Source organism: Abramis brama (assembly GCF_963993115.1).
Source record: "Abramis brama genome assembly, chromosome: 12".
Classification (NCBI taxonomy): domain Eukaryota; kingdom Metazoa; phylum Chordata; class Actinopteri; order Cypriniformes; family Leuciscidae; genus Abramis; species Abramis brama.
In genome coordinates this window covers 13,254,473-13,278,424 of record NC_139974.1, presented here as the reverse complement: position 1 = coordinate 13,278,424, position 23,952 = coordinate 13,254,473, and the positions used below count along the sequence as shown (strand labels likewise).

The following is a 23,952-nucleotide window of genomic DNA, read 5'->3' as shown; positions in this document are numbered from 1 at the left end:
ATCAACCCCCATTCCCTGAAGGAGGGATCGGAGACTTTATATCGATACTGATGTATTGGGGTCTCGTCTGGGAGTAACTAAACGAGATAATGGACATTGGCCAGTGAGATATGCATGCCGAGTCACACCCACCCGAACATTACTCACTTCATTCATGTTTTGCTGAGGAGCCGAGACAGGATCCCGGCCATTCAGCGGTGGTTTAGGGCTGTGGCAGAAGGGACATAATGTATCTGTTCCCTCCTTCAGGGAACGGGGGTTACATTAGTAACCTAGACGTCCCCATTCAGTCAGTCACGTTCAACAATACTGATGTATTGGGGTCCCTATGGAAAGTGCCATAGCCACTGAACTGTGTAACAAGTGTCGGAGATGCAGATGCTGGCAAGCTATAGCCCTTGTGGTAACTGCCCTCACATAGTAGTAACCTACCCAGTGCCCCATGTCAGCCCAAGGAGAGTAGTCCTCCATACCAAAGGGATGGAAGGGACAGGGCTTACTCTGGGGATGGTCATAGCTGCTGTTCCTCTATTGTGACATTTCACGGGGGGGAAGAGTGCTTCAGAGCTCAACTCCCATTGCTTTTCAGCCAAGACCAGTGTTGTTAACACTGGAGAAGTGTACCCAGTCCAATGGAGAGGGAAGCTACGGAGCATGAAGGCTGTCTTTATAGATGTTATATTGGATTTCAAGTTTTGTCTTCCGCCACATGCATAGCTTTTCTGCATTGTCTTTTCATATTTTGCAATGCATTGTACCCAACACACGGGAAGAAACCGGCTCCACTCGGAGATTGCACCACATAAATGCACCGCAACAGCACGCTCCACCTGTGGAATGTACACGTAAAACTTGGCGGCCCCGCCATTGAGGTATAGTGAGAGTAGAGTAGGCAACAGAGCAGCTTCGGGCATTAAAAGGTGCTTTCCATGACTTCTGAACCTGCTCATGAACCTTCGGGAAGAAAGGCACTGGGGTGGAACGAGGCTGTGAACCGTGCGCCGCACCCAGGAACCAATCATCCAACCACGAGCGCTCGGGACACGGTGAAGGGTTCCACTCGAGCCTGATGCCTGCGACGGCCCAGGCAAGCATGGCCATCAACTCTGAATCTGATTTGGCATGAGCAACCACCCCAGAGGGGGGCAGCTCAGCCTCAACCTCTCCAGAGGACAAAAGCCCGCTTTCTGATGCAGGGATCGACATCCAGTCCTCATCCGGAGCGCTGAATGAGACACAATTAGCCCCACAAGAGGGACCCACAACATCAGTCGGCAACTCGACGGCTCATGGCACACTAGAGGAGTGGGAGGTCCGTGGGGGTCGCAGTGAGAGCATGTACCATCCACATATGCTCTCTCAGCATGCTCTCTGCCCAGACATGTGAGACAGCAATCATGGCCGTGAGATGAAGTCAGGAACCGACCACATCCAGAAACACATGGACACAAAGGCATCTTTATAAAGATGCTCGCTGCGTGTGCTTGTTCTTTTAGGAAATCTTCTCTGAACGCTGAAGTGCTGAGGGGTGAAATGCTGCACTTCTCCGTGCACAGCAGGCTGGATACGAATCACCGCTGAATGCGCCCTCACACCGGCAGAGAGATCTCCCACGACGAGCTGCTTCAAAGCAATTAAAATGGCTGTTTTCGGAGATTATCTCCTTTTTAGCTATTAAAATTCTGTTTGCTCTTTATAGAAGAAATTCACTGCTGAAGATGAATTGAATGAGCGATCGCTGTCACAACTGCTCTGCTCCGAAGCAAAGTATGAATGAATTGAGTAATGCCGGTCATATTTATACCTGTATGTCCGAGTGGGTGTGACTCGGCATGCAAATCTCACTGGCCAATTTCCATTGGCTCGTTTAGTTACCACTTGGAGGTGATTGGGCTCCCAGGCGAGACCCCAATACGTCAGTATCGACGTAACGCCGAATGTGACTGACTGAATGGGAACAAAATGATACCAATATCAAGGTAATTTTTGTTGTGAGTATAATGTAAAATTGAAATTGTCATTCTCAGATGGAACTACAAGTGTGTGGATCTCCTGAGTTCCATAGAGACAAACTACATAGGCTCCGACTACAAACTTCTTCAGTTCAGTGTGTATGGAGTGGCAAACTCTGTTTACTTCATAGATGCTGTTCACCTTGGACGTGCAATGACTGCTTTGGATTCTAATGGTGAATAGGAATAAGTTAAGAATTTAACTTTGAATGGTGGAATAGATGTAAATATGCTGGATAATGGATATGATAAATAGGTGATATATCGGCAAAGCTATTATTAATAATTAAATCATTTAAAAAGTTTTTTTTTTTTTGTATTTGAAAAGATTTTTATTTTTATTTTGAAATGCTATTTTTAAATTTAATGTTCTATTTTCTCTGTTCAGTTATAATCCACAGAAGAAGACCACCTGCTCTGGCCAGTTCAGGACTTTTCTTTTCAGACATAATTGTGAGCAAACAAGCAAATGCTTCACAGGTCAGCTATGAGATCACCGCGACACCTTACAACTGTGGCTTTGGTGTCCCACTGTTTGAAATAGGCTTTTTGAAGGTAAGTTAGAGTTAAAATGGAACTTATTCTACAGTGACTGTTTTGAAGTGCTAGATCTTCCTGATCTTTCTGATGTCATAACAAGTGATGGTTGACAACAAAATATTTGCTTGTCATAAGATGTCATTTGAGATTTTCCTGCCGATTGTGTGCACATAATTGTGTTAAATGATCCATGTAAGCCTTCCATGTTCTCAATTTTCAGTCTTCATTTATGTCCAACAGAAGATGCCAAACAGCACAGGAGACCTACTGATTCAAAGCCAAGGGAATGCCACTGTCACTATTATGCGCCCTCAGAAAGCCAGCCCCCCTCTTACAGGAACCTTCAACGTTGAGTTCTTAGCCCGACGTGTTGAAGGTAAGCTGTGGGTTTGTCTGTTACTTTTTTTTGTAGCTGCTGGAAATAACTGAATAATTTAATACACGGAATGTTTCACAGCAGATTCTTGATGTCGGACACTGTTAATCATGTCTCAATTCCAAAATGTACTAAAATAGCGAACTAGACTTATTTCTACATAAACCACAATCTTCCAAGAGGTGATCTTGGTTTTCATTTGGTATGTGCATTGTGTGTTCCCAGGCCTGGCGGTAAACATCAGCGCTGCGGACCTGCAGTATGCCCTGCAGGGGATCCCAGAGCTCGGCCAGCTGCAGGTGCAGCGATCTGGAGACTGCAGAGGCTACAGCTGGAACATACAGTGGCTCACTATCCCTGGAAATCAGCCTCTGTTAAAGGCAAGAAAGAGTTTAGAGTGCTATTACAATAAAATGAGATGGGGTTTGCAAGACAGCAGGGGAACTGCTCATGAGAAGTGGTAATGGCAATTTAAATAAAAGTGTTTGGTTAAAAAAATTAAATGTGCTAAATTTAAAATCAAATGTGTACAATTAATTAAAATATATAACATAACTTAAAGTCAAAATAGAATGGTGTTTGCAACCCATTTTTACTTCTGCAATGTGAAATATTTCAAAGTGAAAAAGATATTAAATTAAAAAATAAAATGGGGCCAGTCTTGAGTATCAATATCTTAAGCAGAATTATTTCTGAAGGATGTGCAGCCTTGGTGAGCATAAGAGACTTTGAAAAACCATTGCACTGTATATATATAAAACCTTACCAACTCCAAATTGATATCTTAATTGACTTTTCATTTCATACATGGCTGAATTGACATTTTTTTGATAATGTTAACCAGATCAATGCTTCCAATGTCATTGGCGTGAACCCTTCATTGACGTCACGTGAGATCGAGCAAGGAGGCCTCTTCAAACAGAGAATTATGGGAGACTTTCTGCGCGTGCCCACAAATAAACCACAGGTGCATTTCTTACTCACTGCTTTTGCTGCAATAATGTTTGTCCAAACTACATCGTTCATATAAAGGCTCTTCCTCATGTTACCTGATGGTGTGTATAGTGTGCAGAATTCAATAGTGCTACATAGTGGGTTATGGCTGAACTAAAGAGATTTTTTTTTTCTATTTTAGTACTGTGTTGGGTCTCCTCTTAATATAAATGTAAACTTAAGTCCAGTTTAATAACTTGGTCCTAAAGCAAAACCAGTTGAGAAACCTTGGTTTAGGATGTCTAATGACAGAAATGTATTTATATATTTGTATATACAGTATATTTGTGTGCTTATCTTTAAGGTGGAAGTTTTCATCAATGGTATTCCATCACGGTGCTCAGGGGACTGTGGTTTCACCTGGAGTGAGCCGAAGACCCCAACAGTGATCGGGATCTCGCCTATAGAAGGTAGAGTAAATGATCAAGTCTCGCATAAATGCTGTCATCTCCATTCATAATGATTTATATTACTGATATAACTTGTCTTTCAGGATCAAGCAGTCTGGGAACAGTTCTTACCATAACTGGATCTGGTTTTGATGGTGGAAACGTCACTGTAAAGATTGGAAATGTGGAATGCTCTGTTCTACATCTTACCAGTAAGTCAAAACCCAGTAATGGTGAAAAGCTGTATTCAGATGGCATGTCACTTTTTGTTAAAAGAATGTAAAAAAAACATCACATCATAGGTAATTTTTAAGAGATATTAAGATATTGTCATAATTTACCAGTGTTGGGAGTAACGCGTTACAAAAGTAATTAATTACTGTAATGCATTGCTTTTTGCTGTAACGCGGTAATGTAAGGCATTACAGGGGGGAAAAATGTAATATTTTACTCGGTACAAATGTCAGTAACGCGCGTTACAAGCATTGTTAGTTAACCTGGAATAAAGTGGTAGTTTTTTTTTTCCTTCATACAAATTCGCCAAAATCACCGCGAGATCAGCAGAGGAGAAACGTCCGCGCAAAATGTTTCACTCCCTGTACGTTAATCAGACAGAGCAGAGATGAGTGAGCCTGCAGCCAGCGGATAGTACATTCTCAACAGCGAGAGAGGGAGTTTCCTGCTTACCAGTCGCAGTGGTCCAGCGCCGTTTCCATGGCAACTCTGCGCCGCGGCCGCTCCAGTGTTTGAAAGCGACATGAATGTTCAAAGTTCACGCGCACGGCCATTGATTAAACCACGTCAAAATCATGCAGCATTTACAAACATCTAGAATTAGAACATTACTTAAATAAAAATCTCATTAATATTACATTATACATTTAAAACTGATTTTGGAGATCTATGACTCGTTCATAGACCAAATGGCCTATGCCCACACTACTGCAGTCACTCACAATAATAATAAAAATAAAATAAAAATATTTGGCTTAGTTATTATTCATTAGTTATTTTTATTTTTGCTAAAGTTTAAGCCTAAAGTTTACCCCGGGCTTAAAGTAAAAAGATTTCTGTACCATGCGTCCATGCAAAGTACCATGGTAATATTTGAGGTACCATGGTTATATCTGAGGTAGTATGTACCATGGTAATATGTACGGCAGAATGTACCATGGTTATATCTGAGGTACTAGGGCATGTACCATGGTAAATCTGAGGTACCATACTATGTACCATAGTAACATACTGTACAGTATAGTACTTCAGATATTATCATGGTACCATGATAATATCTGAAGTACTATAAAGTATGTACCATGGTTATATCTGAGGTACTATGGTATGTACCATGGTAGGTACCATGGTAAATCTGAGGTACCATACTATGTACCATAGTAACATCTACAGTACCATGCAATGTACCATGGTACCATGATAATATCTGAAGTACTATATAGTACCATGGTTATATGTAAGGTACCATGGTACTACCATAGTACTACTATGGTATACCATGGTACTACTATGGTATACCATGGTATGTACTATAGTACATCATGGTAAAATTTCTTATGGGTCCAAGCTCAGTCGGATACCACATCACCTTCTACTGAATGTGTAATGAGCTAATTGAGCATCATAAGCTACATTTAGATTGCCAAATCCATATTTGCAGTTATTTTGGTGAGAGTAACTTAAAAGTAATGCAATAGTAGTGTAATGCCTTACATTTTAAATACAGTAATATTGTAATGTAACGAATTACTTTGAAATGACAGTAACAAGTAATAAATAACGCATTACAGTTTCGAAGTAACTTGCCCAACACTGTAATTTACTCACATTAATGTTGTTCCAAACCCATATGACTTCTGTGAAACACAAACTTAGACATTAAAGTGCCCCTATGCTTTAAAATTAAAGGTTATTTTAAAATTTCCTCCTACAATAGGTACATGCATCCAAGGTCAAAAAACACTTTCATTTTCTCATAATATACATTGCACGTCATCTAATTTCTCAAATAGTCTGTAAACGGTTTGTTTGAAGGTTCAGTCTCTTTAAACCCCTCAATTCCGTAAGCCTACTCTGCTCTGATTGGTCAGACGGCTCAGTCTGTTGTAATTGGTCTACAGCTTACAGCATGTGTTGGAAAGGAAACAACTGTTACCATATCTGAATTTCAGCTCCGGAGGCTTTGTCAGTGCTTGATACACTGTGATATGAACAGTAACGATGGCGTCGGTTTTTCCGTATAAATTCAAGCATGAGTCCTCATTCTTTGGAAGTGCATGCAAAGTGGATTTGCTTTTGCAGCGCGGAAAACAGCATCTTCTCCACGTCAACAACACGAACCAGGGCTCTTCCAAGTGTCAGCTACAACTAGTGTTGGAGTTAGAGGGTGGGTCAAAGTAGAGGTTGTTCGCTGAGGAGTTGAGCTCAGAATCGATTATTTCTTTTAGGAGACAACAACTTTTTTTGCTGTGCACTTTGATCTTTCAAACTGCAGACCTTTTACATTCACAAACAGTTATATTACACACTACATGAAAAGTAATATTCAAAAAAGCATAATAGGGTACTAAGAATTATACTAGTCAATCTATGAATACAAAGCTCTGTAAAAGTATCATAAAAATGGAATACAGAGCACAAGTCTTCAGAAGTCACTTGATTGCTTTGTATGATAAATCACTATTCACTCCTTTTATTTTTCACACAACACAAAACATTTTTAGGTGAGTAAATGATGAGAGAACTTTTATTTTTTAGTGAACTTTTCCTTTATACACTATTTAAGTGAACGTCTGTTCAAATGATTTATTTGTGTTTCAGATACTTCTATAACCTGCCAGGTCGGTCCTGCAAGTGCAGGTGTACAGCCAGTCTCTCTGAGCTTCTCTGTGCTGGGAAATGCCCGATACCAAAGTAACAACAGCTTGTTCACACATCTGTTAGGAGTGACTTCCATAAACCCCACAACAGGAAGTGTAGCAGGTACATGTAGCATTACAATTATCTACATACAGTAGAGTGTAATATATATATATATAGTACCACTAGTAAAAATGCTTCTATTTCATATTTTTAAAATGATTTTTTTTTAAATAATAAAAACAGAACAATTTAAATGACAAGTTGAACTGAAACATTAATTTCAAAATAGGATTTGGTGTGTCCAAAATCTGCTTACTGATGTTATCCCAACATATCTTATGACTGTTACTTACAATTAGCTACTAGCATGATCTTTTTTTTTTGTATGGCTTTACAGGAGGGACGATTCTGACCGTGTCAGGCTATGGATTCAGTAATGATACCGCAGTCACCATTGGCACTCAGCCATGTAACATTATAGAAGTGGAACTTTTCCAGCTGAGATGCATAGTTCCGGCTGTAAGTGAAGAGCTTGATTTACCATGACGATTTTCAGAAAATAGACAAATTTAAGATTCTAAATTGGTTATAAATCTTTAATGTGTGATATAATATAAAATGTATTATTATTAATATTTTTTTATTAGAATTAACAGACTCCTATGGTTGAATTCACTAAACAATTGCACCACTTTAAATGGAATTGCATTTAAAATATTTCGCATCCCCATGCTCCACAACCTGGCATTTAGAACTGACTTGAATTACATTTAGTACAAAAAAAATGTAATCCATGAGTGCATCTGGTTAAAATAAATAAATAAATAAAACTATGGGTGCTCCAGAAGGGGAACAAGACACAAACAATTATAGGTTGATCCTATTGCATAGAAGAGATAATATTCCACATCCAGGCACTCACATAGATTTGTATCTTTTAAAAAGCCTTAATTTCTAGGGCAGGGCTACATATTGTAAAACGACAACGCATATCAGCCCAGATATGCATTGCTGATTTTATAATATGTAGCCCTTTTTCATATGTGAGTGCCTGGATGTGGAATATTATCTCTTATGCAATAGGATCCACCTACAATTGTTTGCAATCTTAGTGAATTTCCCCCATTAAAAGGATTGTTCACCCATAAATGATAATTCTGTCATTAATTACTCACCCTTATGTCGTTCCACACCCGTAAAAGATGCAAGTGCTTTGTTTACACACAAAAAAAACAAACATAATTTACAAAAATATGGACCGGCAATTCAGTTGGGGGAGAGTTAAATTTAAAGTATTTAAAGTTTTTTGTGCAAACAAAGCATTTGTGTCACTTCATAAAATCCACTAGTCACATTGATTTCTTTAATTGTCTTTTCTATTGTTCTGGACCTTGAATGTGTAAATTGCGTTGTTCCCAATGGAGAGATTGATAGCTCTTGGTTTTTTCATCAAAAATATCTTGTGTTCCAAAGATGAACGAAAGTCTTATGGGTGTGGAACAAAATGCGGGTAAATAATTAATGACAGAATTTTGAATTTTGGGTGAACTAACCCTTTAATGTATCCCCCTCCCCCCTTAAAAAAACTTATATGCTGGACAATATTGAATCCATGAAACCTTTATACATGAATCTTGTGTATGACATCAATCAGGGGTCAGAAGGTGAACGGACAGTAACACTGACCACGGCAGAGATGACAGCAATATCAAATGGCTCGTTCACGTACAGCAGCACTCTGACGGCCTTAATCACATCTGTGAGCCCACAAACTACAACAGTATTCGGTAAGATATTTTTTGACCAATTCAGGGCAGATATGTTTAACAGTCCATGTATTCCCTGGAGATTGAACCCATGACCTTAAAACGTTAAAGAAGCTGGGCCCTTTTCATCAGACATTACATCAGACCCAGACCGTGACATTGACAAGTAGCCTGAATTGATTTAGATGTTCAAATATGTTTTTCAATACATATACATCTACAATACATCTTATCAAAATTGGTGCCCTATAGTTGGTCTCATTCTATGTTTGCAAACAGTCAACAACTGATTGTGTTCTGATGCTTTCATGTTGATTACACCAATTCTGACCCTACCATCTGAATGTTGCAGCATAAATCGAGAATGTTTTTCCAATCTTCTGTTGACCAGTTTTGGTGAGCCTGTGCAAGTTGTAGCCTCAGTTTCCTGGTCTTAGCTGAAAGGAGTGTCACCCAGTGTGGTCTTCTGCTGCTGTAGTGTATCTGCTTCAAGGTTCGACATATTGTGCGTTTAAAAAATGCTCTTCTGCAATCCTCGGTTGTAACAAGTGGTTATTTGAGTTACTGTTGCCTTTCTATCAGCACGAACTAGTCTGGCCATTCTCCTCTGACCTCTGGCCTCAACAAGGCATTTTCGCCCACAGAACTGTCGCTCACTGGATATTTTCTCTTTTTCAACCATTCTCTATAAACCCTAGAGATGTTTTTTTTTGTGTGTGTGAAAATCCCAGTTTCATAAATACTCTCAGGATCGGCTGATTGGTGGATCATTTATGTACCGGTTAAGCCCCGCACATAGACCGACATAACTGCTGAAACCGTAGGGTTCACCTTTCCTGTTTTTCACTGTGCCATAAAACTGACGGAAAGCCTGGTTTAGGTCAATATTGGTTATTGTTTTAAAATCAATAGTCAGATCTTTTTCACACCAGGTTTAAAAACAGTGAACAGACCACATAATCTGTTTAACAGTTCCGACTTAATTATGAATCAAATTAATAATATATGTTCAGTAGGGGTGTGACGAGATCTCGTGTTACGAGATCTCGCGAGATTAAAACGCGACGAGATTTCTCGTCGAGGTGAAACTTTAGGCTTGTTTGAGATGCGCCTTGCCTCGCCTGAAATGTACGCGAGAGTAGGCGGCTGCAGTGAGAGGAGGAGTGAAAAAAGCGCAGGCAAGCCGGACAGTTCTCTCTTCTCGCAGTGGATCTGACACCTGCGAGATCAAAGGCGGATATCGCGGGATTCACCGGATTCACGCTCGTGCACAGTGTTGCTAATAAACTGGATGGAATTTAAGTTCTGTTGCTTTTATATGAAAATAAATATAATGAACAAGACACCCAAAGTAGCCTACTTATTTAATTCCATTCCAAATACATGTTTATCAGTCTTTTTTTCTTTAATACAGACATGTGTTTTTTTTTTTTTTTTTGAATAAAAATTACATTGCATAAACCATAGTGATCGCACTGTTAGATAGTTTGGGAATATTCACACGTAACGTATACACAAAAAACATGATATCAGAGTTTTAAAATCAAAAGAGAACAATACATCACGGTTGTTTAAACCAATGAACATTAAGCTGTGTCGTCAGCAAGTCGTTTCCCATCATGCTTTTGATCAGCGCAGTCAGTGGAGAGCAACTGCGCTCGACTGCAGAATCCGACAGGTGCGCCTTGCGCTCGCGAGAGATTTTTGACATACGTCAGCATGACATCAGAGCAAGGCGGACCGCACTCGGACACATTTCTAACCGGCATGCATCTCGCGCTGATCACCGGTGATCGATTCTGCGCAGATTTTGCTCATCTCAAACAAGCCGTTAGTCTCGTGAGTAAAAAAAAAAAAAAAAAAAAAACTTTGTCTCGTGAGTTGTTGTGATGTCAGCGTGATGGAGCGTGAGGGTGAAATTTGTATTGAAGATGCCCCTGCCACTTTTAAATCATTTGTGTGCCGGGCCAATCACACACACACTCTGCACACACACACACTCACTGTCCCTCGCTCACTCACTCACTCACTCGCGCGCACACACACACACACACACGCTCACTCGCGCGCGCACACACGCACACTCACTGTAACCGCGCTCACACTCAACCCGTCGTGGAGGACCGTTAAAATTAAACATGCTAGTCTTTCTGTCGTGATGTCGTGAAGCATCACAGACGCGTTGTCGCCCACTATGACACACTATACGAAATGAAACGATCGAATCTTGCGTCCCGACGCCCGTTGTCCTTTACGAGTCTCCACGAAACGGATCGTGCCAAAATCGCGCTAAAATAGTGTAATCTGAACCAGGCAGGTAATAAACATTTGACCTATCACGCAAAGAACCTATTAAAGCACTAATACATGGGAACAGTATAGCTTAAAGTCATATCTACATCGCAATATTAATCAATGTTATCGCACATCGCAGCTTTTCCTCATATCGTGCAGCCCTAGTTACTGCCCAAAGGTCTCAACTGCTGCCAGAAATCGTCGACATGCTTATATTCTTGAAAAAGAACATGACCATATCTTAGGCTTATCTTAGTTAATTTATCTCTTTTTCATGCTTGAAGAAAAAAATTGTTTCTGTTTGAACTTGTAGTTTTGAGAGAGCAGTACTTTGATTATGGATACACACTTACTGTTTGCATTTAAAGTGTTATTTCAGTTATTTATATTTATTTTATTTATACTGTTTTATTTTTTTATGTTCGATTTGTGGAAAGGAGTTAGATTTCTCATGTGAAATCGTACAGGGAGAAGTAGAGTTTATAGCAAAACATTTTGCAGTGTTTGCATGTCCTTTACTGCATAGAATTCATTAAAATAGAAGTAAAATAAAATAACATTCATTACAAGTTGATTTCAAAATGCACATAAATTGTTTTGCATTTTGTGATTTTCAGTTGAATAAAAGATTATTTTCCATTCATATATTTCATCATTGAGGATTTCTTAAAAATTGTGTAAAAATCTCGTCTTGTCTCGTTCTCGTGAACCCAATCTCGTGTCTCGTCTCGTCTCGTGGAGTAAGCATCTCGTCACACCCCTAATGTTCAGTTATAGAAAAGAAAGTGCCCTAGATAAACTCCTGATGGTAAATTTTCCACTGAGGAGGAAGTTGAAAGAAGACATGCGTCACAACATCTTTAGCAATCATTTGTATATCTTTGATTTGAATCGGGCACGTCTCTTTGATCAACGAGGACCAAGTTTTACAATGCAATGTGTCTTATGTTCCTTTTTTCAAATACATTAACGTTACCGCCAAAATAAATTTTTACTCAGTTTGCGAGTGTCCATTTCGGACCATTTATGTAAGAAGGAAATATTGTGTTGGGATTTTGATCTATCAGCTGCCTTTATTCCAAAAAGCCTGTAGTCACGGCTACCCTTTGAACTGCTGATAGAAACAGTAGGCTTCAATTTCGAGATGTACGTGACAGAAACTCTAGAAACTTTCAACATAATTAGCCCCTAAAAAGTGTCCAACCTATAATTAATGAAATCCACTGCTTTCATATTCAAATTAAACACTGGTTAGCTTCTGTTATTAGAGAGACATGACAATGAAGGTGAAAGTCATGGGATACAAACAAACAAACAGATAGAATCACATTCAAGTGTCAAGTGTTTCTTTCCCACCCCATTGTTCTGATCTGCGTTTTCATCTTGGTTACAGCAGTAAACCCCCAATAGGCCTCCAGACAAAGTTCAGCTAACAGTCCTTTCCAGCACTTGTGTACACGCTAGATAATTCCACTGGCTTTAGCTAATGTCACGCAATCAGAAAAGCCGGTTTGGCTGTAGTGAAGGACAATCAGTAGCGTGATGTTTCTTAAAAGGACCTGTCAACAACACTGCAATCTGCTCTAAAGACTCACAACAATAAACAATCAATTTTGTATTAAACTTCCTCATTGTCACCATCCCTCACAATCTTACAAGAACAGCGATTAATTTTACCCTGTTTTCACTGATCTTTTTTGATAAAGGGCACAGGATTCTCACCATCTTGGGCACAAATTTTGAGGCGCAGGCTAATGGCAGCTCTGTTCTGATTGGTGAAGCTGAGTGTGAATTGCTGCAGTGGACCAATGAAAACATCACCTGCCTGTTACCCACACTTCCCCCAGCTCTGTACAATATCCGTGTGAGATTCGGAAACCAGGGTTACACCTTAACCAGGTCTCATATTAATTACTATACTCCATAACACCAGATTTCAAACTATGTAAATAGTATGCTTCAAATGTAGAATGAATTATGAAATTGCATTTACAATGAAATTTAATCATACGTGAATTTTTTAAAAGTGATTAAATGTTTTTTGTGTTTGCAGTGCTGGCGTTAATACCACCATAAAGTATGTTCTAGAGGTCACGAGTTTTTCTCCATATCTGGGGTCTTTGTATGGCGGAACCACCATCACTATCACCGGCTCCGGGTTCAGCCCAGTCACAGCAGACAATAATGTCACTCTAGGTAAGACAAGACTACAATGGACAAAAGTATATATCAACATTCTTTAAAATATTCCCCATGTTTAAAACTACAGTGAAAATACTTTGATTTACTCTTTGATCTTTAACAGTGTATTACTGAAACCAATTGTTTCCAGGTCATTTAGTACTGTAGTCACAGTTGTGTGTTTCATACAGGGGACACACAATGCCGAGTGACAGCCGTCTCAGATCATCAGCTTGAGTGTGTGACCCAGTCTAGAGATAAAACACTCACCGTGACGAACCAAGGTTTCCACCCCGGTAATATCTCTTTACTTTTATCTCTTTTTCTGTTACGCACACATTACCTGAATATATCAGAGACAGTGAAACAATGTCTCTCAGCACACTGACACAGACTTATCAAATACACTAGAGCTGCCAGCAAAAAAAAAAACCCTGATATTCCATAGCACTGATTGAGCGGAAGAATTTTCTTTAGCTTGTTATGGTCCATAAAAATCTTGACATTTTTAAAGAATAGCATACAGATTGTTCAATAGCACTGTATGCTAGTGAGTGTTCGCTTAATATGACGTTTCTGCTCTGTTCATCAAAAAAAATTACATTTTGTTTTCCCTCACAATCAGTGCAGAACTGTACACAGATTCTGATATTTAAATTCATGGTTCCTGAAGTCATGAAACTTCTGCAATATCAGGGATTTTTTTTAATACCAGACCTCGAATAAGTCATTATATTGTAAGAAAGAAAAAAGTAAAGAAAAAATAGTAACACTTTAAAATAAGTTCACATTTGTTAACATTAGTTAACGTATTTAAGTAAAAATAAAAATAAATAATAACAATAAAGGATCTTTTTTATAGCATTTATTAATATTGTTCTTAATTCATGTTAGTTCACAGTGTATTGTTAACTAATGTTAACAGATACAACTTTTGATTTAAAAAATGTACTAGTACAGCAAATATTGAAATTAGCATTAATAAATGCTGTAGTACTGGTTATTTTTCATGTTAATGTACAGTTAAATAATGTTAACAAATGAGATCTTATTTTAAAGTGAAAAAAACAAAAACAAGCAACAAAAATTATGGAAATTAATAAAGTTTTAAAACGTAATGGAGAAATGCTGGAAATTAAAAAGTAATGTAATATGGAAATAAAATATTATAAAATATTAAAAGGTCATGAAAAACTTGAACAAAGAAATTAACAAAATATTAAAGTAATGGTAATGAAAAAGTAAATGTAAATGGTCCTGAACAAACTATTAAATATGTGTTCCTAAATATGTGTTCTAATTATAAAGTATTTATTTAGATATAAATTACTTTTTTTAGGTGTAAACTATAAAATGATTTATCTAGTCTGGAAAATATCCCTCTATATTGTATATTGTCATACAATATGCTTGTGTGTCTACATGTGCTTGTTTGCCCACTTGCACACAGTTAATAACATCATATGTGTTCAGTGTACGGTCAGGGTTACGCCTGGAGTCCCTCTGCGATAATAGCCTCAGTGGGGGACACAGTGGTTTGGCGTTGGGACGCACCAGCTTTTGTGCCCGGTCTGAGCTACAGGGTCTTCAGTGTGTCCAGTCCCAGCAGCACAGACTATGATGGCATTGCTTTCAGCAGTGGAGACACAGGAACTGCCAAAGGTACAAAAACTACTATCTTACAACCTGTGTGTTAAACCTGCTCATTCTAATATCATTAAGCAGACAAACAACTACACACACTGTTTGTGAGAACAACATTTGCCTGCACACTATTTTGAAAACCAGTCCTTAAAATTGTACATTTTCTAGTCTAATTCTTATAAAGAAACTCTATGTAACTAGAGGAATCAAAAAACACAAACCATGAATATTATGTAAATAATTAGATGGTGTTCATAAATATGCAAGTTAATTCATAAATATACTATTTTAAATATAAACACTATTAAAAAAAAGTGAATTATTGTGCAAGATATCTTCATAGACAAGTGAAGCATTTTTTTTTTAAATTTGCCTAAGGATTGTTATTTTTGTTTATTTATTTATCAGTCTAAAGTTGTTTTCATAAACACAAATTAGTTGCCTGAAGGCACTATCCTATTTTCTGTATTTGGAATAATTTGTATGGTGAAAGTATCTATACTAATACATTTGAATTGAATTAATAATTTGCAATTCTACACAGGAAAGATTAACAGTCTGGGAGATACTATTTTGGATACATATTTTTTTTTTTTACTTTTTAAGCTGTTTCTTATTTTTACTTTTAATGGCTGCCAGCTTGAAAGTTGTATTTATTTATTTTTAGTCACATATAGTACAATATATTGACTCTGAAACTGTGTAAGTGGCTTTTGATTGCCCTGATCTTTGTGACATTAGAGACTGGTCCCCGGGGAAATGTGATTAAATACCCCTGATCTAGACAAGCATTTGGTTTGTGAGAGTCTCAGATTTCATGAAGAGTAAACCCAAGGTGTCTGCTCTCTAATTAACTATAATTACAACATAATTGCACAGCAGCCAGTCATTGAGCAGAAAGCACTGTATGTTGCTATATTGCTAGACAAACACAACAAATGCCTTTTAAATGTAAGTTGTTATTCCTGTAAAGGACAATGAAGGCTGGAAGTATGACGCTAGTTTGATTGAGGAGGAACAAAATCTGATCTTGTTGTGTCTGTTTTATTATTAGGGTTTTTCGCCTATCGTTTCACGTCTCCTGGAGTTTACTACTACAGCAGCGGTTACATTGACTCTGGCAACCAGAAGACGCTGCAGGGAGTGGTGACTGTTATGCCTCTGGAGAAAAGCACTGTTGGGCTTCAGGTGTTTGTGACAGGAATACAGGCCTCTATGAATTTAGGTACAGTGACAACCTATATTCATAAGTAATTTAACTCAAAATTATATTATAAAAATTAAAAATTTCAGCATAAGCTATTGTTTTTGGGTAAGGGTAAGGAATTGGAACGTAAAATCATCCTAATTGTCATTTGTGTCCTCCCCAGTTTCAGGACAAATGAACTCATCTGAGTGTATGGCCACGTTGGACTGTTTTCAAGATCAGCTGGAATTGAATGATACCTCAGACGGTCACTACTTCAGTTTTACTTCCTGTGCCAGCCCGATTGTGTACCACATTACGCCTGACCATGGTACCACACATGACATCATCAACATCAATGGATCTGGCTTTAGCAACATTACCTGTGCAAACGAGGTGAGTTTCAGTGGTCAGCTATGGCATTAAATGTGCTGAAAGGTTTTTTTTGGAATTTCCCAAACACCAGACAGATGTCAATGAAATATAATGCAAAAAAAAGAAACATTTTATCAAAATTTATTAAAGATACATCAGTTACTTAGGCCTAGACATTTAAATGTATACAATTCATCCATTTATAACAGTTGGGAAAAAACTAAGCAAAATTTACTCTTATCCTCAAATAAAAAAAATCACTAATTTTACCCATTTTTTATTTATTCTCCAACTAATCAAAATCTTGACACTTTTTTTTTATTTCTCTAGCAAATAATATTGATTCAGATATGCTTTAAATTAAATGTAAATATTTTTCTATATTCTTCATTTTATGTATCTTTCTAACCAAAATAATACTTTAAAAACTTTAAAAAAGTTTTTGAGTGTGATCACCCCATATTATCATAAATTAATTCAATGGTTATTTTCAAATAGCTACATGAAATTTACTTGAGAAGCATCAGTGCGTACGATTTTAAGGCTTGTTTTCAGAGAAAGCATCTTTAATAAGACTGTTGTTTTTTTTACTACAAGTGAAACACAAGTGGAAAAACAAGTGGAAAAATCTGCTAGACAAAGGACTTAAATAAAAAGTCTCAGCTTATTACAGTGTAACCCTGGTTCCCGGAGAACAGGGAACGAGACAATGCGTCCTGAGACACTATTGGGGAACACCTCAGCGTGACTGATGTCTGAAGCACGTTTAATCACGGCAATCGTATTGGCCGGCGACAGCCTATGATGTCACTACTAGCGTGACCAGGAAGTATATAAGGGGCCTAGAGAACATGTCATCCACTTCTTCGTCTGAAGGTGCTGTACAGGGACCCCACAAACATGGCAACGAGACGCAGTGTCTCTTTCCTCAGGGAGCCAGGGTTACAGTCGTGACCCGAGATGTTCCCTTTCGAAAGGTAACTCGCACTGGTGAACAAAAAACCGACATTACCATGCTGAGGGGAGTGCATGCCAAAAAATGCTGTGACAAAGTACCAGTAATGGATGTTTCAACTGAAGTGCCAAAACCACTCCCCCTTTTGGTCACACACTAGGCTGTCAGTGACAGTACTCCCTACGGCCACTGTCCATGTTGTAAACTCCAAAGTACCTTTGCAGAGTAAACAGAAGGACTTGCTCAGGCCTGGAACCAAAATCTTCACTCTCTGTTTGTGGAAAGGTTCCTTTAAGGGAATATGGCCCTGGCCAGTCACTGTTTGGGGACATACGTCGACCCCCAGAGTCACCAGAGCTAGCTAGCCAACAACCTGTATGTTTCTTTTAAACAGATTCTCACTATAAGGAGACACAATAAGCATCCTTGGGAGCACAACTCAGCATACCGACCCTTGCAACAGAGGGGGGTTACAATGCTCATCCCCAAAGGGGTTTCCCAGTATCTACAGCGCGTGAAAGTCCTTCACCTTTACTAATGCTGAGAGTGTCTGTGCTGGATAACTTCCCTCAGATGCTGCTTCTTCTTTCTAGCATCACGCCACCTTCGTGACCTATTCCCCGCAGGAGGAGGGGCATGAGAGATGATGCTAACCCTCTGGCCCTTTCTGCGGTCCTCAAACCGAGACGGGTAGGAAACTCCTAAATTTGAATGCGGTCAAGCGTGCCTCTCTGAACTTTCAACCACTGTCTCAACGGAGGTGCTAAAAAAAGTTCAGAGGGTGAAACTGGCGCATTGAGGAGGTGGCCTTATGGGGCTTTGAAGGCAGGGCCGGAGCCTTCAGAGTCGATGCTACCCCAACCGCGAGATAGTTTGCAAACGTCTCGTCAATGGGGGGCATCGACACGTACCCATGCACACGCATACCCTCGACATTCGCATAATTCACATACTGATATCAATGGATGTGGGCCGAGTACGGATTCTTCCATGCCTTCTCGATCTCAGAATGGATATCAGGAAGGAATGGAAGGCTCATGGGAGCTGGGGGGTTATGGTCGAAAAAAAAACACTCGTTGAGTCAGCCGCGAGCAGTTCGTTCCCTCACACTCTCCCATGTTTGCTGGAGTCTGGCCGAAGCACGTTCCATTATCCCCAGCAGCTCAGCATATGCAGGGCAGGAAGGCCGAGAGGGCTCAGATGACTCATCTTCCTCACCCTCAGCAGCCATCTCCTGCTCTTCCTGGCTTGTTCTCAGGACGCAGTGCAGGTTCCCTTGTGAAAGGGAACACATATTCAAAGTACAGTCTTTGAAAACAAATCTTAATATTATGTAGTATTTATTCTCAACTTAATTCATTTTGTTTTAATGATGTTTAGATATTGGTTCTGGAAAAACAAATGAAAAACATTATTTTAAAACAAAAGAGGAACTTTGGAAAATTAATGAACATAAGTTCATTAGAGATGGGCTCATCTTGAGTTACCCAATGATCTGTTTCTGTTTGCCAAAAAAATAAAAGGGAAAAAAGCAACAAAAATCCATTATATACAGTTTATCATTGAATGAAATATTATAGCAATATTCACTGTAAATTCACTCACTTAGTGCAACATAGTGAAAAGGAATGTCCTTATTTTTTTGGCAACCAAAGGTCAAAGTTGGAGATCGTCCATGCAGCGTTATCAACAGCACCTCCACTGAGATTAACTGCCAACTCAGTCCTGACAGCGGAGCACCAGTGGGAATCCCTTTAACCGTAAGTGTCAGAATCAACAACCTTGGCACCGCCATCCTGTACATGCCGAAAGAGTATGACCGCAGATTTGTAGTTCTACCCGTGGTCGATTCTGTCTTTCCCTTGGTGGGCAGCACCACAGGCTATACTCGTCTCTTCATCTCTGGTTCTGGGTTCTCGAACGGTCCAGTTACGGTAGCAAACATTCCATGCAACGTGGTTTTCATGAACTACTCCCAAGTGGTGTGCGATACCTCACCGTCTGCGGCTCGCAGGGGAAACGTTGCAGTTTTCGGCAACTCCATCTCTTCCTCATGCAGTTTTGATTGCAAGTTTGAATATTCCGACTCCATCACACCGTACGTCTCCGCGGTGTTCCCTAACTCGGTTAGTGGAAACGCCACCACCGTTGAGGTCACTGGCAGTGGATTTGGGAACAACTCTGCTGATCTAATGGTATCTGTGGCCAACATCCTGCTGGAAGTCACAGAAGTCACTGATAACAACATCACTGTTTTAGTTGGTGCCCTTCCCGCTGGCACGCACGTCCTACAGGTGGTGGTCATGAGAAAAGGTCTTGCCACTGGAGAAGCCACCCTGACCAGCATAGCACAAGCCAGCGTCAACCCAACATCAGGCAGCATTGCTGGAGGAACTCCACTCTTGATCACAGGAAATGGCTTTGTGGCAGGAAATACAACTGTGAAGCTTGCTAACTCCCCCTGCAGGATTTTAGATGTGACTCCAGACACAGTGAGGTGCATGACACCTCCTCATGCAGAGGGAGAGGTGCAGGTGAACATTGAGGTGTTTGATGTTGTGTATCCACCTCAAAGTTTCAACTACTCTAGGGGACAAACTCCAAACATCACCTCCATCAGTCCTATAACAGGTACGAACGTGCATTACATTAAAAAAGAATATAATTAGTGGCATTTACTATGGAGTGCTGCAGAGATTACATATTTTTGTAGGCCAGTCCAAAAGTTATCATCACCCTTGTTCACTCGACAAAAAACAAATAGGATTTTTCCATTGGCTTTTGGATTATTGCATAAATTGCATAAGCTCTATGTCCAACAAAAGTTTGGATTCTTACTCGTTTTGTTCATTATGATAATTTCACAAATTAACAACTTGCCAGAGGTAAAAAGCTAAACATAGGCTATAAATGGCCGCGTGACTTTAATGTCACCACCATTAAGCTTCAGAATTTTCCTTTGGGTCTTTATTTAAATAAATAAAAACATTTTCGATGAGTTTACCTGTTCGGCGTGATAATGTCTCAGACAACATCTGTAGTCCCATTTAGTTACTTGTTAGCAACAGCATTCATCAAGACAAGTAAAAGCTTTTTAAAAAATGACAAGAGTTATGTATTTTATGTCATATAATAAAACATAAAAATATCTTGAGATTGTGTTAACCACAGACCTTATTTTAAGCATTTAAACGAAAAACCAATAATAAAAAAAACATCGTCTTCAGGATGATGGGACCAGAAGTGCTAAAAAATGAACTAATTTCCAAGTTCTGGCCTCAAAAATATACGTTATCTCTGCAACACTCTATTGAACTATTGAATATCACAACACTTCGTAGTAATACTACAGACATAATACCTTCCTGGCAGGTTCGGATGGAACAGAGATCACCGTCTCTGGTTCTGGCTTTGGCACAGATGTAGCACTCGTCTCCTTCGAGATCGGCGGTGTGGCTTGTAGCGTGACAACCATCACAGATATGCAGTTGCTGTGCACTGTTGGAGAACACGCAGGAGGAACTTTCCCAGTCATTTTTCACCATCAGGTCAAAGGTTATGCCTTGACCCAGTCTGTCTTCACCTATGAGCTGCTGCTGACAGGGGTCACACCGAATGAGGGTAATCAAAAACTTTCTCTAGTGTAAAAGATTTGTCAATATGGACAGAATATAGCAAAACTGGCTGCCAAATTTTCAAACCTTGTCTAAAATGTCAGCAGACTTAGAAGTAAATGTGCCTAGTTACATGGAAATAAGCGACTTTTGTCATTCTATATAGAATATAGATATTATAGTACCAAGTTAAAACTAATAACTTGTAACTTTTTTTAAAGGTGGCTTGTACAAAATAGTAATAATTTAGCTTTTCATTTTAAGAATATCCATGGTAAGAAACAAGTGGTGGGAAACGTGAACAAAGACAACAGGAAAGAATGACAAGCATAGTAAAAGTCCATGAAAATTAAACTAAACAAAAAAATGACTAAATAATCATGACAGTAACATTATAAATGTCTTTGCTGTCGCATTTGATCAATATAATCTATCCTTGCTCAATAAAAGTATTAATTTATTTGCAAAAAACAAAACAAACAAATAAAAAAAATAAATAATAATCTTACTGATTCCAAACTTTTAAATTGTATTTTGAATGTATGGTACTCCAAAACAAAAGAACAAGGAAAAACACTTAATATACTTGTTGTTCATGTTAATCAAACTAAACACTTCTTGGCCACATTTATCTGTAACATTTATCCACCAACTTGGACAGGTTGTGTGATGTCCTCATCATGGAAAAACAAAACATGAACTTTCAGATGATTATGAATTGGAATTTGTGCAGTGAATTATTTGCTGCCAGGAGCATCAATCCAATCAATCAAAATTCAAAAGATGATTAGAAACAAAAATAGTTGTTAACGTTAATAATTTTGCAAACTGTCGGGCCCATGAAGTTTGTGGTAATTTTAGGGACGCTTTTTATGTCCAATAAAAACTCTGGGTCCTGAAGCTGGATACCTTTACATAGTTGCTGTCATATTCACACAAAGTACACAAAGTAACTACACAAGTACACAAAGACTACAAAGTAATAAGACACTACATGCCTTTGCTCTGCCTTGCTGTAGGAAGTTACGCAGGAGGAGCTGTTGTTGCCATTCAAGGCTCTGGATTTGACCCAAACATCACAAGAGTCCTTATCTGTAACAGAGAGTGTAACGTGCACCTGCAGAACTCCACATCTACCCAGCTGAACTGCGAGGTCCCACCCAACAATGGCATGTATCAGTTTAAAAGCATTGTGAATGTGTCTAGAAATGTTCAGTTAGCAAAGCTTAATCCATCAATTATATCAAAGCAATTATATCTATGTCTGAACTCCCAGTCCAAAGACTTTCCGCAAAAGCAAAACCAGAAATGCTTTAACTGACCAGAAGTCAGTCAATGAAAGATGATGTCAAATGTGACGGCTCAGAAACAAGTCACAGATTAATAGAACTGATATCAGTCTGCCTGCTTGTATCTTAATGAATGCTTTTGTCTCTTGCAGGAAGTGAAGCAGAGCGGGCCTGCACAGTCATAGTGATGAATGGAGGTGTCACCGTCAACCTCACGAACAGCTATACTTACAAATCCTCTCTGACCCCTGTTATCACCAGCGTTTCACCACGCAGAGGGGGAACTGCTGGAGGCACCAGACTCACAATTACCGGCACAGGTTTCAGGTGCAGAACACACCAGAATTACATTGTGGCTGATTGTCCTCCAATCATGCTTGGATACAGAGTGTTCATTGTTCACTGTGGCATTATTGTTTCTAAATATAATTTTTTTTGTGTTGTACAGCCAATAGCAGTTTTATTTTAGTATTATTTTAGACTGTATACTATTATATTTTTATTAATATTTTGAATTGGCTTTTATTTTTATATTTTCAGTTTTATTTTTAATTTAGTTAAATTTTTTAATATTTTTTATTTGCTTTTGTCATTGAACAAAATTATAAACGCAACACTTTTGTTTTTGCCCCCATTTTTCATGAGCTGAACACAAAGATCTAAGACTTTTTCTATGTACAAAAAAGGCCTATTTCTCTCAAATATTATTCACAAATCTGTCTAAATCTGTGTTAGTGAGCACTTCTCCTTTACGGAGATAATCCATCCACCTCACAGGTGTTGCATATCAAGATGCTGATTAGACAGCATGATTATTGCACAGGTGTGCCTTAGGCTGGCCACAATGAAAGGCCACTCTAAAATGTGCAGTTTTATCACATAGCACAATGCCACAGATGTTGCAAGTTTTGAGGGAGCGTGCAATTGGCATGGTGACTGCAGGAATGTCCACCAGAGCTGTTGCCCTTGAATTGAATGCTCATTTCTCTACCATAAGCCGTCTCCAAAGGCATCCGCTCACAACCGCAGACCACGTGTAACCACACCAGCCCAGGACCTCCACATCCAGCGTCTTCTGTCACATGCCTGTCCTGTCTTGTGCTGCACATGGGTGTTTTGTTATTTTGGGCCATGTGCTCGGGTCATTGTCTGATCCCTCCCCCTTGTTATCTGATTATTGTTTGAGTTCATCCACCTGTTCCCTTCTGATTAGTTTCCCTTTATAAGTCCCCTCTTGTTTGCAGTCTGTGTCGTTTCCCGTTCCCTGTGATTCTCAGTACGTTCATGTTCTGTTTTTGTTTTGTATTCATTAGTTATGTTTTCCCCCTCGTGGGTTTTGTTTTGTGTTTGTTTTCTTTTATAATAAACATCATTCTCCAGCACTTGAGTCCTCACACCTTTTTGCATTGCACCAGCCGTGACATAACGTACCGACCACATGAGGACTCAGCGGAGAAGAG

At 39.1% G+C, this 23,952-nt stretch overlaps 1 protein-coding gene across 1 annotated transcript in view; it reads left to right on the top strand.

Moving 5' to 3' along the window:
* Positions 1–23,952, top strand: part of LOC311093137 (fibrocystin-L-like) — a gene marked incomplete at its 5' end in the record, with an annotated part of 73,736 nt that overhangs the window by 28,598 nt on the left and 21,186 nt on the right. The window contains 20 exons of the mRNA XM_084130288.1: positions 2,028–2,188; positions 2,401–2,567; positions 2,793–2,928; positions 3,154–3,308; positions 3,773–3,895; positions 4,226–4,331; positions 4,415–4,522; positions 7,146–7,307; positions 7,585–7,706; positions 8,842–8,974; positions 12,955–13,147; positions 13,302–13,444; positions 13,621–13,725; positions 14,903–15,091; positions 16,128–16,298; positions 16,450–16,655; positions 19,245–20,220; positions 20,962–21,210; positions 22,223–22,376; positions 22,649–22,819. Coding sequence (XP_083986414.1) covers positions 2,028–2,188; positions 2,401–2,567; positions 2,793–2,928; positions 3,154–3,308; positions 3,773–3,895; positions 4,226–4,331; positions 4,415–4,522; positions 7,146–7,307; positions 7,585–7,706; positions 8,842–8,974; positions 12,955–13,147; positions 13,302–13,444; positions 13,621–13,725; positions 14,903–15,091; positions 16,128–16,298; positions 16,450–16,655; positions 19,245–20,220; positions 20,962–21,210; positions 22,223–22,376; positions 22,649–22,819 — 3,930 coding nt within the window. The remainder of the gene's footprint in view (positions 1–2,027; positions 2,189–2,400; positions 2,568–2,792; positions 2,929–3,153; positions 3,309–3,772; positions 3,896–4,225; positions 4,332–4,414; positions 4,523–7,145; positions 7,308–7,584; positions 7,707–8,841; positions 8,975–12,954; positions 13,148–13,301; positions 13,445–13,620; positions 13,726–14,902; positions 15,092–16,127; positions 16,299–16,449; positions 16,656–19,244; positions 20,221–20,961; positions 21,211–22,222; positions 22,377–22,648; positions 22,820–23,952) is intronic.